This window comes from Humulus lupulus, chromosome 8 (assembly GCF_963169125.1).
Source record: "Humulus lupulus chromosome 8, drHumLupu1.1, whole genome shotgun sequence".
Taxonomy (NCBI): domain Eukaryota; kingdom Viridiplantae; phylum Streptophyta; class Magnoliopsida; order Rosales; family Cannabaceae; genus Humulus; species Humulus lupulus.
The window spans coordinates 178,985,118-179,002,065 of record NC_084800.1 but is presented as its reverse complement, the minus strand read 5'-3'; the positions used below and the strand labels follow the sequence as shown (position 1 = coordinate 179,002,065).

The 16,948-nt window shown below is 37.0% G+C and overlaps 1 protein-coding gene across 2 annotated transcripts; it reads right to left on the bottom strand.

The window, feature by feature from the left end:
* Positions 1-942: 942 nt before the first annotated feature.
* Positions 943-3,528, bottom strand: LOC133794800 (uncharacterized). Of its 2 annotated transcripts, XM_062232212.1 has the most exons (3): positions 3,432-3,528; positions 1,161-2,000; positions 943-1,053 (listed from the first exon to the last, which is right to left on the bottom strand). In XM_062232212.1, exons 1-3 carry the CDS (start codon positions 3,454-3,456, stop codon positions 1,025-1,027), a joined length of 894 nt encoding a protein of 297 aa, XP_062088196.1. In that variant the 5' UTR covers positions 3,457-3,528; the 3' UTR covers positions 943-1,024. The 2 variants fall into 2 exon arrangements, with proteins under 2 accessions (XP_062088196.1, XP_062088195.1); XM_062232211.1 differs by lacking the exon at positions 3,432-3,528 and having other exon boundaries at positions 1,161-2,164.
* Between the last annotated feature and the right edge of the window lie 13,420 nt (positions 3,529-16,948).

Sequence of the window (16,948 nt, the reverse complement as noted above, 5' to 3'; positions counted from 1 at the left end):
TGGTGTCTTTGGGACAGACTTACTAGGTACTTGATTCAAGATATAAGCAGCAGTTCTTAATGCCTCACCCCATAAAAATTATGGCAAGCTAGAATGAATCAACATACAGCGCACCATGTCAAGAAGTGTGCGATTTCTCCTTTCAGCGATTCCATTATGTTGGGGCGTCCCTGGCATTGTATATCTTGCATCAATACCACATTCCTGCAAGTATTTGGCAAAAGGCCCGGGGTTCCTCCCAGTTTCATCATAATGTCCATAATACTCTCCATCTCTATCAGAGTTGACAATTTTAACCTTCTTTCCCTTTTGAAGCTCAACATTCGTCTTGAAAATCTTAAAAGCATCCAAAGATTCAGATTTTTCATGAATGAGCTCAACATGACCATACCGGGAAAAATCATCAATGAAGGTGATAAAGTATCTATAACCACCCATAGCAGGTGGAACAAAAGGCCCACAAATATCAGTATGAATAGTGTCCAATACATCTGTGCACCTGTCTGACTTGCTCTTTCTAACCTTGGTAGTCAACTTTCCTTTTATACAATCAACACAGGCAGTGAAATCAGAGAAATCAAGATCCTGAAGTACACCATCCTTCACCAATCTCTCCATTCTATCTCTAGAAATATGGCCTAAACGTTTATGCCAAAGCATAGAAGATTTCAAATCTGATCTTGCACGTTTTGACCCAACAATAGCATTAAGAGAAGAAGAACAAGAAGAAGTAGAAGTAACATGAACAACATCATGTAAATCAAGCTTATATAAGTTTCCACATAAAGTTCCATTTCCAACCAACATAGAGTCACAATACAAAGTCAGTTTTCCAGATCCAAAATGAAGACTATAACCTAGTCTATCCAAAATAGATACAGAAATCAAATTCCTCCTAATAGAGGGTAAATAAGCAACATCATGCAACTCCAAAAAATGCCCAGTATTTAGCTGCAGTCTAACAGTCCCAAAAAATTCAACTCTGACTTTAGTATCGTCTCCCATGTATACATGCTCCTCCAACCTACTCGGTCTTCTTCGGTTTGTCACTGCCTGCAAGGAATTTGTAACATGAATTGTAGCTCCAGTATCTAACCACCAAGTGTTTAAGGGCACATCAATAATATTGGACTCTAAACAAACCATCACAAGACAATTACCTTTCTTCTCTAAGTGAGCTTTGAGCTTTCGACAATCAGCTTTCTTATGCCCAAAGCATTGACAAAAGTTGCACTTCCCTTTGAAAAACTCATTCTTATGACCAGTTGAAGATGAGCTAGCTTGCCCATTTCCTTTAGGATGGTTGGCTTTCTTCTTAGGATGCTTTTGGTCACTAGAGTTGTTGGAAGTGAACTTTCTCTTGTGAGGATTGTTTGGGTTCGTCACCATGGAGATACTTCTTGCCCTACCTTTTCTCATGTCCTCCTCTTCCTTGGCAAGAATAGCAGACATCTCCCCAACAGTCCATTGCTCCTTCTGAGCATTGTAGCTTGATCTGATTGAATCAAACTGAGATGGAATGTTCTCCATCACTAACCACACCATGTAATCCTCACCAAGGTCCATATCCATGGCCTTAAGTTTATGATAGTGGCCCATGAGCTTGTCAATGTGAGCCCTGATGTCACCTGAACCATCGTAAACAGTGTGATGCAGCATGTTCAAGTGTTCATTCTTCTCATTCTTTGAGAATTTCTTATACTTTTCCTTAATGGCAGCAAGAAAATCCTTTGCATTTTCAGACTTGGGAATACTATCACGAATGGATTCATCCATGTGATATCTCATAAGCATCAAGCAACAACGATTGGAGTGTTCCCAGTCCTCGTAAGATTTCTTATCCTTCTCAGTAGCATCATCAGCAGGCTTAGATGGTGCATCAATTCTCAAGGCCAAGTCCACTTTCATGAAGGTCAAGTTCATCGTGATATTTTCAATCCACTGCTTGTGGTTGGTTGCATTCAGCGTCAAGACGGCAGGAGATCTAGGAATGCTTACAGCTGAATGAGAAACAAGAGCAATAACTATTAAATACATGTTATGATAAACCATGTCATTTGTGCTCTTTTCTCATCAATATATGATCGCAAAATAACAAATGATCATTATGTATGCTAGAGTTCTTAGACAAACACACAAAATAGAACTCATACACAGGTAAGAACAATCTATTAAACATTATAATTAAATACATTAATTTACTATCGAAAGGATAGATAAATTGTGATTCATAATGTTTAATTAATTTTCTTCACCATATTAAGCATCCTTACCAAGCAATTATTATCGATAGGATAATTAATTACTTATATATATCTTAATGTAATTTGGAGGAAAAAACACAAAATTTAAATAAATAATTATTTAAATGTTCCTCTCTACTAAACAATTCACATGCTTATTCTTACGACATGTAAGAAAATAAACAATAATTGTTGACAATATATAATAAGATTTATGCCACAAAAGATTAAATACAAATACAATTATGAATAGAATTCATGGATTAATCTCGTGCATAAACATATATAAAATAAGGTATAAGAATAGGAGTGAACTGGTAAAAATTTTGCCAAAAAAGACCCCTCACGCGCCCCAAATTTTTTTTTTTTTTTAAAATAAAGTGTCAAAAAATGACATGTAGTTTACCAAAAACGACATGTAGTTTACCAAAAACGACATGTAGTTTACCATAAACGACTTGTCGTTTGTCACTATAAAAATCGACACTCACACGTAAAAAACGACGTGTCGTTTTCAAAAACAACTTGTCGTTTTTTATAAAAATTCGACCCCCTCAGACGTCGAACGACGTGTCGTTTCTGTACGAACGACATGTCGTTTTTGCCTGATAGAGGCAAAACGACATGTCGTTTTTATCGTCCCTGTCACCCAGATTTGACCCGCGGGTCTGCATCTCGGGTCTACGCGACCCGGTTCGTGACCCGGTCGTATAGACCATCTCCGGCCACCAAATCCGACTCTTTTTGAGGGGTTTTGCTCCACATCTCATCCTCTATCAATTTCCGGCCTCCATTTGGATTAAAAAACTCTCAAAATCAACAATCATATATACTTTTATCTATGAAATTTTTTGGAAAAAATGGGTATCCATGGCCGAAAACACTCAAAAAAAATTCCCCAAAATTTTGTAAAAAAATGGTCTGAACCCATTGATGATTAATATACTAATTTTCTTCATAGCCCAATTCAAAATTTCATTGTAAAAAAAATTGACAAAAAATTGGGGTATATGACAATAAGCTCTAAAATCAAAAGACCTGGCTCTTGATACCAATTGTTAAATATAAAATAATATTATGAGCATAAATCCATAAATCAGATTCAAATCAATATAGCATGCTCATACAACAATCCAGGAACGCATTTTATTTAGAGCATTGAATTGAATACATATAGATGAAACATACCTGACATTGAGTCTCCAATGTTCATCCTTGAATCTCTCACGATCTACACAAAACAATATTAGAAAAACAATACAAGAGAGATCTTATGGAGAGCAACCCTTACCAAACCATATGCCATAGTATGTTTCCCAACAACATATATGTTCAATATATATGTCTCATATGCCTTCTTACCCTAAGGGGTATTTTGGGCTTATATTATCAGATATGGTGGACTATGATTTAATGGGCCAACCTATAGTCTTTAGGGTGCTACCATGTGCCTCAATTGCAATTAGATTAATATTAACCATCCCATTATGGTCTTTAACTATTCGTAGGCACTCTAGAAAATGATTGTGATAATGGAATTATATTTGTAATTATATTAGTCCATATAAAATTCCAACATATAAACAATACACAAATCATTATTACATATAGTTTGGCTATTAGCGACACAACTTCATTGTTATACTAGTAACCAACCTGAAGAGTAGTATAAAGAGTGAATATGATAAGGTGCCACCAACTACGTAGTACAATATTGAGAAAAACAATCATTTTGGGTACCATTTGGTAGCTATGTAATGTTTCTATTACTTTTATTTTTTATTTTTTATCCAATCTAATACAAAAATTACAGACCTTATCCAATTTTTATATTTCTTGAAATTGCTTTTAATAATAACATTTGTTATATGAATAGTATATTACACTTTGATTGTTTGTTGTATATATTTTTATGGTTGCTGTATATGTTCTGTCACGTAAATCCTATTTGGTATAGTGCCTATACCATCCAACTTATTTGGTGTCATTTTTAATTAGAATATGTTTACACATCAATATCATTTGATACTCGATAATTGAATAATTATAATAATATGTTTGTTTAAATTAGTAATGATGTTTGATACTAGTAAGTATATAATTATAAAAATATAATGTTATATACATCATTTCTACCTTGGTATAGTTTATTTGTTATGCTGTTTGATACTAGTAAGTATATAATTTTATGAAAATATACCATTAAGTATATAAATAAATTGATGTATTTTTAAGTGTATAAAATGATGATGATTAATGGTTTATCTTTATACAAAATAAGAGTAGTTATTTATATGATTTGATATTGATCATAATTATTTTTATTCAAGTCTCTTATTTGTTTTGTTGTGTATGACATGCAACTAATTTTGTATCAAGTTTTGTTAAGGGAATGATTCCACTGTTTTTTTGTTAGATACTTGAAAGTAGTATTTTAATAGTGTTCGAAGTGCTAAAATGATAGATCATATGCTTTGATTGTAAGTTGGATACCAAGAGGTATATTTGTATATTACATACCAAAAAGAATATAATTTTAAATAAGAATGAGAATTATTAGCATATCCTTTGGTTGTAATTTGGATACCAAGATGTATATTTGTGTCTTATATACCACAAAGTATATAATTTTAAATAAGAATCGGAATTATTTTTTAGAATTTAGTTATGGATACCAAATAGTATATATTTCAAGCTAGAACACTAATAAAGAAACAAAAGGAAAAAAATGATTTAAACTTAAACAGAAAATCAACTAAATAAGGAAATATATTATATGTTTGTAATATACCAAAAATCAGTCGTAAAAGTAAAAAAAAAAGACTAAGGGACATGATGGATGAGTCTTAAAAAGCAAAGCAATATATAAGGAAATATATTAAATGTGATATATTATAAATGTAATTCTATTAATAAAATAGTCTATGTTAAAAAATAAGTAGGTATAATAAATAAGTAAATAAAATTTGATTGTTTGTTGTTTAGGTTAATAAATATTATAATATGGGTATATTAAAATATCAGTTTCAAATTAGTAATTATTTATATTATAAGGTGTGTGAGTGTAAATCTTCCTTGTAAATATCACATCTTTATATGAAATAAAGCCCAATAAAATTACATGTATATGGTGCAATTACTCAAAGAAGCACCCACAAATAAATATAAAAGGTACCCATTGAGGATTAGGACAAACAAGGAGTAAGAGTGAGGAATTGAAAGACATTTCTCTCCCCACATTTGGTGCTGCGATCATTCTGCAACTAAGAGCCACCATTGACGAAGAAGAAGAGAAGGCAGAACACAAGAAAAGCAACAGAACACAATAGATAGGTTTTTGGATTGGAATAAATGAAAATATGAAATTTGCGTTTTCTGATTTTAGCTTAGTTTTAGAATTTAAATTTGAAAACAGTATCTAAAATCATTCAACCAAACAAGATTTTATATGGGTCCCACTGATTTTTTAATTTCAGATTCATAAAATTGTATTTGGATTCTAAACCAATCAGGCCCTTAACTTGCTTCTTTTTTTTTTTTTTTGCTTTAGATGTGTGGATTGGAAGTTATTGTCATGTAGCTTGATTTTTTTTTTCTCAAGTCATAGCTTTAGGATCTATAAAATTCCCAAGTCATAGTTGGTGCTGTCAGATCAGTAGTTAAAAGGTACGTTTTCTTCTACTTAATGTAGTTGAAAAATAAATATGGTTGTTTGTAAATGATGGTGACATGTTTATTTCCCTTTTTGGGAATTTCTTGATTTTGTTGGTAGTTTTTTGTGTGGGTTTAATTTTATGACTATGCTTTATTAGATTTGATGCTTTTATATGTTATCATCATAGTAGGTTGTAATACTAAAACTTTCGATTTTTTTGTGGTTTTTATATTTATCATTTCTTTGTTTTCTTGTGTGTAGTTAGATTTATCTATTTTATGAGTGTGGATGGTTATTCCTTTAATTAGATGTTGGTTAACATTTATTTGTTTAATTTTGATGGACATGATGGAATTAACTTCACTAAGGTACATGATGGATTGTCCAAGACAACTTCAAGATGACTATGGTAATTTGAAGAACGATATGTATTTGTTAACTGAGCAAGGTAAGCAGTGATATATACAGAGCTATGAATACAAGTCGAAGATGTTAAACATTTTAATACAAAAGTTTGATGCTAAAGAAGCCATGAATGGGTTATAGAGTAGCCAACTTAATAAGTGTATTAATATTGAGAGGGTTGAATAGAGGAGAAACAATAATAGTAAAGGAGTAGTTGAGAGGGAGACCAATTTTTTTTAGAATAGGAAAATTGATCTAAATAAACCACCATCAACCAATCTTGAGCAACCTGACACTGGAGATGGAGAAAGGTTGGTTTGCTTATATAACGTCCTAGATAGCCAAGGCCGTTACACTGTGTATTTATAAAGGTGAAAGACTTGATAATCAAGTCATTTAGTTAGAAATGTGTTACTAAAACTGTAGTTGAACTAGGGTTAAAATATTTTGGCTACAAAAGCTACATTTCTTATAATCAAACATTTTTACATAGGATCCCAAAAGTAATAACGTTAAAAGACAGTTTACAAAATTTCAAGATAAAAGTACAGCTACTAGCCACACTAAGGGCAAAACAGACATTTAGGCTTTTCCCAACCTGTACTACACCTCGGCCGTGGCGGCTGATCAGCTGACTATGTAGATTCAGCCTCAAAGCTCTCCGTCTCAGGACTGGTCCACTTTGCCCTTGCCTTTACCTGCACCACGTAGCACCCGTAAGCCAAGGCCTAGCAAGAAAACACAATAGCAGAACATAATCATCAAACAAACAACCAGATAACTTATACAGTATAATCATATACCCAACATTCCAAATATTCACATTAATCAAGTATTCAGCATACCAAGTTCATCATTTCATACTGATAACTGTTATACCCAAAAATTGGAGAATGCATCCTAGGAGGCTAAGGAGAATGCATCTAGGAGAGTGCCTCCTAGGAGGGCTAAGAGGGTGGTCCTAGGAGACCCCAAGGAGGGTGTGGTCCTAGGAGACCCCAAGGGTGTGTAGGAGGCAAGCCTCCCAAGGTTTTCTAAGTGTTGGCTCGAACGTGTCCAAGGTAAATAGCTAAGGAGGAGGAGTCTCATGCAAGAGAATGGAGACTTAGACTTTCATAAGGAAAGTCTATACAATGTTCGATCGGACATGTTTGGGAGATGCTAAAGAAGGTTGCCTCAATGTTGTCCAAGGTGAGGTTCCCTCAATATTGTTCAAGGTGAGGTTCCCTCAATGTTGTTCAAGGTGAGGTGCCAAGGAGGTTGCCTCGGACCACCTTAGTCCGAGGAGAAGCCAAGGAGATTGGTTCAAGGAGGAACATGGCATGCTAGAGGAGAGTGCATGTTAGAGGAGAGAAGTGCATCTCCTACCACCATGCACGTTCAACCTACCACCATGCACGTTCAACCTACCACCATGCACGTTCAACCAGCCCTTGCATGGGTAGCGAGTAGGAGGTGGACCAACTAGCTAGAGGAGACTAAGTCAGATACAACTTCAACAACATGCGCGGGAATCTCTCATTCTTCCCACAAATGGGGAGTTTGTTACATTTTGAATGTTGAATGTTTATTTGTAATATAAATATAATAAATATAGTAAAATATCCCTATTATAAGGGGATATCAGTTGAGGATCCCATCTCTATAAATAGAGAGCTTATGAGATGAGAGAGGGGCGGCTTCTGCTTATTCTTTCTAGAGAGATAAAATTGGGTCTGTCTATTCTAGAGAGAGAAAGTGCTGAAATTAGAGAGAATTCTTGTATTTTCACAATTTATACTGAAGAAACTCAGTTGGCATAGTCCATCTGATCTTGAGTATAGATTTATAAATCACAACTCTAAGTGGATTAGGCTATTACCGACAATCGGGGCTGAACCACTATAAAAATTCTGTGTTATTTACTTTTCTTGTTTATACCGTTTGTTGTCGTTTTGATTTCTCTTGAAGGCTTGTCGTTATTGACGTGCTCACGTCGTTGGCTAAAAACGCAGTCAACAATAACCAATTCACATATGATAACCAGAGTCAACGCCCTTAGGCCACACCCTCTATTTATCTCACTGACTCCGGCTCGCTTAAACCGAGCTTAGTGAATATCAAGCTATCCTCAGCTACCAGTGGCCGAGCCGCGCCCTGTGCGCAAATATTATTTACGACACTCTTAGGTCGTTTATCACATGTCCCATGGCATAATACCATCTATGACATCATACAGATATAGGGAACTCTTAGTCCCAACACAATCACATAACAGGGTGCAGTTTTCTTACCTTTGGATTCTGGTAGCTTTGATCAATAATGACAACCCTTCAAGCACGATCCCTTCCGAGCTCTAGCGTACACCTAGTCACAGCCATAGATCATAATCATCACCAAACTTCAATCCCAAAAACCTAACATCGGGACCAATCCTGAGCCTTCGAGAAGCCCTAATTCCACCAAACGGGGTGGTGGAACCAACCCCCGAGCCCCCGGGCAAAAACCCTAGGAAATAACCCAAAAATCCCCTTATCGGAACAGGGTAGCACTATAGCGCCCTAAAGTGGGTGCTAAAGCGCTACAAACAGAGCCAAAAACACCCCAAGCATCCAAGCCTAGCGCTGTAGCGCCTAAGGCTAGCGCTACAGCGCTAGTCACAGCCAGACAACACCCTATTTTCACCTCTTCGAACTTCCTCGAGCCAAAATCCTTCCAAACCTTAACCAAACTCCAAAACAAGCCTACCAACATCTATATCTCACCACATATGACCCAATCACACAAAACTCAATCACATGCACCCCAAAATAAATAAATCACCATAGTTGAGCTTAAAGCTCAAAACTCAGCAGTACAACCGAAATCTCAGAACTTAAAGCTAGAACTTCTTACCTTTGATGGATGAATTCGACCTAGGTTATCTTCCACACTTCCTTAGCCTTCACCTCCTCAAATCCTTAGGCTTAATTCCCTAGAATTCCCACAGAAACTCAGCTTAGAAAACCAGTTCAACACCAAAAACCAGAAACTGAATAACAACCTCAAAACCTTACCTCAAATGGATGAATAACCTCTGCCAATTCCTCAAGCCAAATCAAGGACCCTAGTGTTGAGCCTTAGCCTAAGCCTTCTCTGAATCTTAGCTCTAAATTCCAGAAAAATTGGTGAAGAAACCTCAAACCGAGAGAGAGAAAAGTCTCTTGTTTTTTCCTTCTTTCCTTTTCCTTCTTATTTTATTTTCTTCAAACTTCTAAAGCTTTCTACATAATCCACTAAGGCCATAAATCCAAAAACAACACTTATCTCTTACTTTAAACACCAAAAGACCAAACTGCCATCCCAATTAAAACTAAGCTTTTAAACATCCTAAGGGCATTTTAGTCATTACTCCCAATTCCCGCTAATTTCTCGAATGTCTCTAATATTTACCGCTTACTTCCCAACACCTAAATAATCACCAATTATATTCCTCAATGTCAAAATAGACTCCAATATATTTCTTAAATTCCTAGAATTACCCCCAGGCTCGCCCTGAGCCGGGTGTAAATCCTCGCCGTGACTTTTTCGCTAAACCGCTCACTAGGATCGCCTCGAGTCACAAGCTACAAATATATCCACATAATAATGTGGTCTCAACAATTTAACACAGATATTTACATTTATGCCCTCAATGGGCCAAAATTATGAATATGCCCTTCTAACCTAATCAGGGCCTACATGCATACTAATACACATAATCATGCATCACAGATATCCAAATAATCATATAAACATGATTTTAATCATTTCAATCACATATAATCCAGTTATGCCCTCCCGGCACACTGATCAAGGCCCTTAAGCCTTATTAGTAAATTTGGGTCGTTACAGCTTAAGTAACAAGAGGATTGTTTATAGGGTTATATTTTGGAGACCAATAGTGGTTGGTTTAAGTCAAAATTAGAAAATCTATGGTGTGAGGGTACATTTGAGGATGGAGAAACTCTGAAAGATTGTGACATTGCTAGTAAGGTATATATGTCATTGTTGTTTCCATTTTAATTTATTGCAATTGTTTAATGTACATGGTTTAGTATTTTATTTTGTATATTTTTTTAAAAATATATGCAATGATCTTTGTATATATTTAAATTGATTGATAGTGTTTAACTTATGTGAATCAGTCTTTCTATGTGTGTGTGTGTATATATCAGCGTGTGCGAGAAGCAATTATTAAGCCTCTTAAGCAGTCCCTATCTAGGTCATCAATCTCGGCCCGTGATTTGTCGAGCGAAATTAGTGGCTGCTGCTAGGGTTGTAGAGAGAAGGTGATTGTGTATTTTGTTTTGTGTTGGTTGTATTCATTGCAGTGTTGTAATTGATGTTAATTGTTGTATTGGAGTAGGTTAAAAGCATAAGTGGAACACAAGGTGTAACGACCCAAATTTCCTAATAAGGCTTAGACCTTGATTAGGGGGCCAGGATGGCAAATTTTGGAATTGTATGATTATATGATATTTATGTGTATCATTATGTGATTATGTGAGTTATATCATAATATGACTTGATATGCATGTGTTAGGTGTATTAAATATGCATCTGGACCCATTTCTATTTAATTGGGTAATTTTCATAATTTGGCCCGTTATGAGTGATATATATGTGGTACGTGTGTGGTACTTCATTATTATTTGGTTATGCTTGGGTTACTCAGTACTGACGATCCTAGGAGGCAAGCCAGTGGGAAAGCCACAACGGGATCCATACTTGACTCGGAGTGAGTCAAGGGGTATTTTGGGTATTTAGCATATTACTGGTGTTGACGCGGTTCTTCGCCAACAGGTAATTAAGAAAATAAGAGAAAGGGATTAGTGCTGAATAATGAACCGAAACAGATGAATGATCTTAAAATGGACTGATGACACGAATACATTTTTAGGTGGTTCAAAGGTTAAAATCCTTCTACTCCACCAGCCAATATTATTGCTATATTTCTAGTATTTCTTACAAGTTATTTCGTTATACAATCAAATCCAACCCCTTGCAACTCTCAGGATCTCCATATTTATAGGAGAGGGCACCTGGGAGTTGGTAAGGGGGGGTCATCCCATGACCTTCTTACCCATCATGTCACTACTGTGACATTCATGATTAATTCCTAAATCTTGACAAATGAAGTGTGGTCTAATCAATAGGTAAGGGGGATAATGGGCTGCACGGCCCAATCCAGTCGTGGGTGCCTGAACACGTACGTTCATGCTGCGTGTCCGAGAATTCAGGGATATATCAGACACGTGATGTCTGATATATGCATGTTTACATTGCGTGGTTGACTTTATAAAGAGTCACAACTTCCAACTCCAGCTCGTGCCTCGAGCTGGATGCCTTCTTGACCTTCGGTCTTCATATTCTTGACTCGGCCCTTAAATAATCTTGGTAAACCTTTGGTTACCTCGAGCTAAAGAGGTAGGACCTGACAACAGCAGCTCCGGCCACGTGGCTGATATTATTATTCCATATCTCAGCTCGCTAATAGCCCATGGAAAATTAGGGCGTACAACTGGGATATTGGGTAATGGGAATAAATATTTGATGATAAATTGGGAGTTAGTGAGATCAGGAGGAAATTATGGGAATTTTGATTATTTTACCGCGGGGGGCATTTTTGGGACCCTGAGCATTAGGGTTTGCTTGAGGTTACTTAAGCTTGAAGTAACCTGTCAGAGTTATAAAAAGAATGTTCAGAACGTTCTCTCTTTCTCTCGTTCCCTTTTCGACACCCATTCACATTTTCGAAGGAAACTCGAGTTTTAGGACTCGGATTCAAGCAAGGATCAAGGCATAACGATTCTAGGAAAGATTAGAAGCTTATTAGCCAGAGGATTTAGTTGGGAAACGACTTAATTGAAGGTAATCCAAGTTTTAAGTTCTAAGTTTTTAAAGTTTTTAAGCCTTGATTGGACTTTATGTTTTGATGAGTTTTTTAATGAATTGAAGTTTGGGTTTTATTGGTGTTGGATAATTATGATGTTTGGGAACTTTGATTTTGGGATTTTGATATGTGTTGGATAGGTTTTTGGAGGATTTTAAGTGGGAAAAACCGTCGAAAATGGCTGATTTCGTGGCCAAGTCGCGACCGGGATGAACCAGGAGCCAAGGAGGCTCTGCCGGGGGGGAGGGGGGGGGGGGGCGCCACGACCCAAGAGGGGTCAAGTCGCGGCCCACACCCTAAAGCCCAGGCAAATGCTCTCTGACTTGGGGCAAGTCGCAACCCTCAGGGCCAAGTCGCGACTGGCTTGTGCATTTTTGCCCATATTTGGTTTTTAGCTGTGGGAACTTAATTCTAAGGGCCTGAGATCAATCCTACTACCCAGTTGAGTAGGATTCGATGTCCCAAAGGCTAGGTTTGGGTCTGGAAGTATTTATTAACTCATTTTTTATGAGGTTTTATATTATGGTTGTGACTAGGTTATCGCTAGGGGCTTGGAAACAGGATCGTGCTTGAGGGTCGTTTATTGGTAACCTGTGCTTGGACCAAAAGTAAGAAAACTGCACCTAGTATGTGATGCATGTGATTAGGGCATGACATGAATATTGAATATGGAATTGATCAGAGCTTGATTCTCTATAAATGTGCATGATCATAATTATGCTAGTGATTGTTGAGTAAGCATGCTGAATGCCCTATATTTGGATATTTGACATATGATATATGCCTGATTGCATTGCTTACTTGTGAGTGGCACTGAATCATAGTCAGAATCGGCAATGGTGTTAGTGCTGGTCGTGAAGTCTTGATTTATCAGTCATGAACAGCAATAGTACTCAGTGTTGGTCGTAGGGAATTAACCTATGAGTCAAGAGCAGCGTTAGCGTATTGAACGCAGAGTCGAAATGATTAGATCTAATCAACATAAGAATTAAATGCTTGACCGACCCCAAGGTCGAAGAAAACTAAAGCGCTTGTCTGGTCTAAAGGCTAGTTACATAGAGCTAGGGCCAAAAGGCTCAAGTGACTGAAACGTCACATGGCTTAGGGTGCCGAGCCCTAGAGATAGACTCATTAGTCATCTATTCAGGGAGCAGATCCCCAGAGATGGACTCATTAGCCATCTATTCAGGGAGCGGAACCCCAGAGGTGGATTCATTGGCCATCTATTCAGGGAGTGGATCCCCAGAGATAGACTCATTAGTCATCTACTCAGGGAGCAAATCCTTAGATTGACTTGATAGTCATCTACTCAGGGTGCAAAGCCCCATAATCATTTATTTGGAATTTTCCTGCATGCATGAATAGGGCTATTATTTCTAGGCATTCTTATTATGATTTGGTCACACATTATTACCTTTTTATGAGCATGTTGAGTTTTCTTGCTGAGCCTCGGCTCACGAGTGCTATGTGGTGCAGGTAAAGGCAAAAGAAAGATGGAACATCCTTGAGTTGGAGAGCTTAGGTGACAATGTGTACATATGCGGCTGCTCGACCACCACGGCCGAGGGTTTAAAGAGGAACTAGGGTCAAACCCTATTTTTCCGCTTAGGTCGGCTTGTTGTAAATCTTTTATTGTAATTAACCTTTAAAAATATATGTTGGGATCCCAATGTATACAGTAAAAGTTTTAGTGAAACGTTGTATCTTTGACCAAAATTTTTAACCCTAAACCATTAATCACATTTAGCTACACGATTATGGCCAAATGACTCGTTTTGCGAGTTTAGCACTGTTTAAAATGCACAATGTAACGGTCCTTGGGTAGTAGGGTGTTACTGTTGGGAAAAATTGTTTTGCCTCAATGGAAATTGATAATAATATTACAACTCTATGCAATATATTACAAATAAATAATGATTGATTGAATAAGATTACAACTCTATAACTGAAAATACAAATAAACAAAAGAACAAGAAGAAGAGAAGAAGAATAGAATGGTGAAAATACAACTCAAAGCAAGCAAAATGTTACAAGTAAAGTAAAATGTTTGAAATAAAGAAAAGAATATTACAACTCAAAACAAGAAATACAAATAAACAAAAGAGAAGAATATGAAGATGAAGAGAAATAGAATAGAAAGAAAGAACAAACAAACTAAATAGAAGCAACTCTCACTCACACTACCAAAGTGAAGAGTGTTGGGGATCACCAACTTGAACAAGGTTTGAAACCTTTGTCCAAAAGCTTATTTCCCCCTAACTCAAGCACTAAGGGATCTCTCACAGATTATAGGAAATGCTTTATGGAATTATCAAGCCTCAAGGTGTTTCTAGCCAAGTGCTCTAATGGATAGAAATGTTGTGTCTTACAAGTGAGCTATAGGCTCCTATTTATAGAGTTTAGAGACGCCCTTTGAATTTCAAATTCCACCAACCCCATGGCTGTTACCAATGTTTAATTGGATTAATATGGAATTAAAAATGAGATTTGAGAGTTATTTGGGTTTTTTGAGCCGTTCAACAAAGATTGAAAAAATTGAAAATTGGTCAGTTTTTTTGCCTATGGCCGCGGCCAGAGACATTAGTGGCCGCGGCCACTGGTCTCTGTCCCACAGGCTGCGGCCACCAACATTCAGTGGCCGTGACCACCGACCAATTTCAGCACTTAAAAATGTGCTGTTTTTCCAAACGGTTCCAAACCCTCCCAAATGATTTTGTAACTCCCAAAACACATTATTGGGGTCAACATCATATCTCTAACAGCCATATCACATATGGCTTTATGAAATTCATCTCAATATTGTGTAACAACAATTTTACACAATAAAGGGTAATATTTGGAAGTTACAAATTTGTAACACCAAATATGTTACATTATTTGGATATATCTCATATATCTAAATATTGTAACTCTCTATTATATATTACAATATGTGACACACTTTGTCACATTTATTTAATCTAAAACATTATATTATAAAATAATATAACAGTTACAACTTGGTATTAGAGCGAGCCAAGGTTAAGGGTTCCTGTAGACAAGCTGGGCATGTACACTCGTCACTAAAGACAAGCTTCACTCAGGGTATGGTAACTATTTATGTGGTTATGTGCTTAACTGCTTAAATAGAATGTAAATGTTTTGCCTGCATATTATATTAGGGAGCATGAGATTCTAATAGAGCTTGGCTCTTGACTATTGATATGATTATATGTTTACTTGCTCAGTGAATATATAAATGTGTTATTTGCATGCTGAAGTTGGAGGTATGATATGTATGTTGGAAGAGTAGGGATTATGATTGATGTATGAATGCTATGGGCATGTTTTTAGCACTGCAGTGGTTGTGAATGTAGTGTGGTATGATTGTTCCCATGGGGAAGGCTTTTGATATGTTCATCATGTTTAATGGGTCAAGTTATTGATTGCAGATTCAATCAGCAGGTATGTATCCAAGGCAGATAATGAGACCTGGTGGTAGTTATACTGAGGCTGGGAATTGAGTTCTTCACCTGCCCCTCAGAATTTCCAGCAGGTGTTTACAGATGTGCAATTAAGATTGCAGAGGCAAGAGGAAGAGATTAGGTGTTTGAAACAGCAGCAAAATCTATCAGGGAACACCTCTTCCTTTGCTATGTCAGGAGTGGCACCAGTATTGGCTTAGCCTAGGGTTGAGAATAGATGGGAATTTCTTTGTGGAAGATTTCAGGAGTATTACCCTCCAGTTTTTTTAGGGAGGCCTGGATCCATTCAGAGCTAAGCAATGGATTGGCATGATCAATTCCATCATCGACAGCATGGGGGTGGTAGGTCACAATAGGGTGATTTGTGCTACATATGTATTGCAGGAAAATGCCCGGACATGGTGGGAAGTAGCATCCTAGACACGAGATACAACTGTGATGGACTGAAAAGAATTTAGGCAGCTGTTTAATGAAAGATATTACTGTGATGTAATCAAGACTGCTAAGATGAATGAGTTTCTGAACCTGGTTCAGGGAAATGCAATAGTAACCGAGTATGTTAAAAAATTCGATGGGTTAACCAAATTTTCTTTCGAAATGGTACCCACAGATGTGGCTCAAAAGGAAAGGTTTATCCAATGATTAAATCCCGGAGTAGCTCAGGGCGTTAGAGTCGCCCCAGTGCCTGAAATCTCTACCTACGCTCATGTGGTAAGGAAGGCTCTTGTGGTTGAGAGCATAGGAAATGAGATTGAGAAGGAGAGTGCCAGCGAGCGTGGAGCTCAGACAGTAATACCTCCATTTATTGGATCGAGCAAGGACAAGGATTGGAAAGTTTACCCAGAATGCACTCGGTGTAAGAGGTGTCATTTGGTAGAATCCTGAGCAAGGGCATATTTCTTATGTGGAATGGTTGGGCATCTCAAGAGGGATTGTCCAAGGCGAAGGAAGGATGAGCCAAAGGGGGTGGACAACTGCTTGTTCCTCAGGGGTGGCAGGTCAGCTTTCTAACTTTGTTTTTTTATATTGTGCTGACTGGTTTTTGTGCCATGTTGTTCTTTGCTTGTTGCATCTAGAGAATCACAAACTTGATATGTAGGTTACATGGTTATGTTGTGATGAGAATGTGGTATTCTATTGGTAATTTGAAGAGATGGGTTAGGTTATGGTGAGAAGGGACTCATCAGTTGGTTTGATAGGGTTGGTTATGACTCACTTTGATATGATCCTGGATATGGATTGGTTAACCAAGTGTGGGGCAATGTTAGATTGCAAGGAAAGGATAATA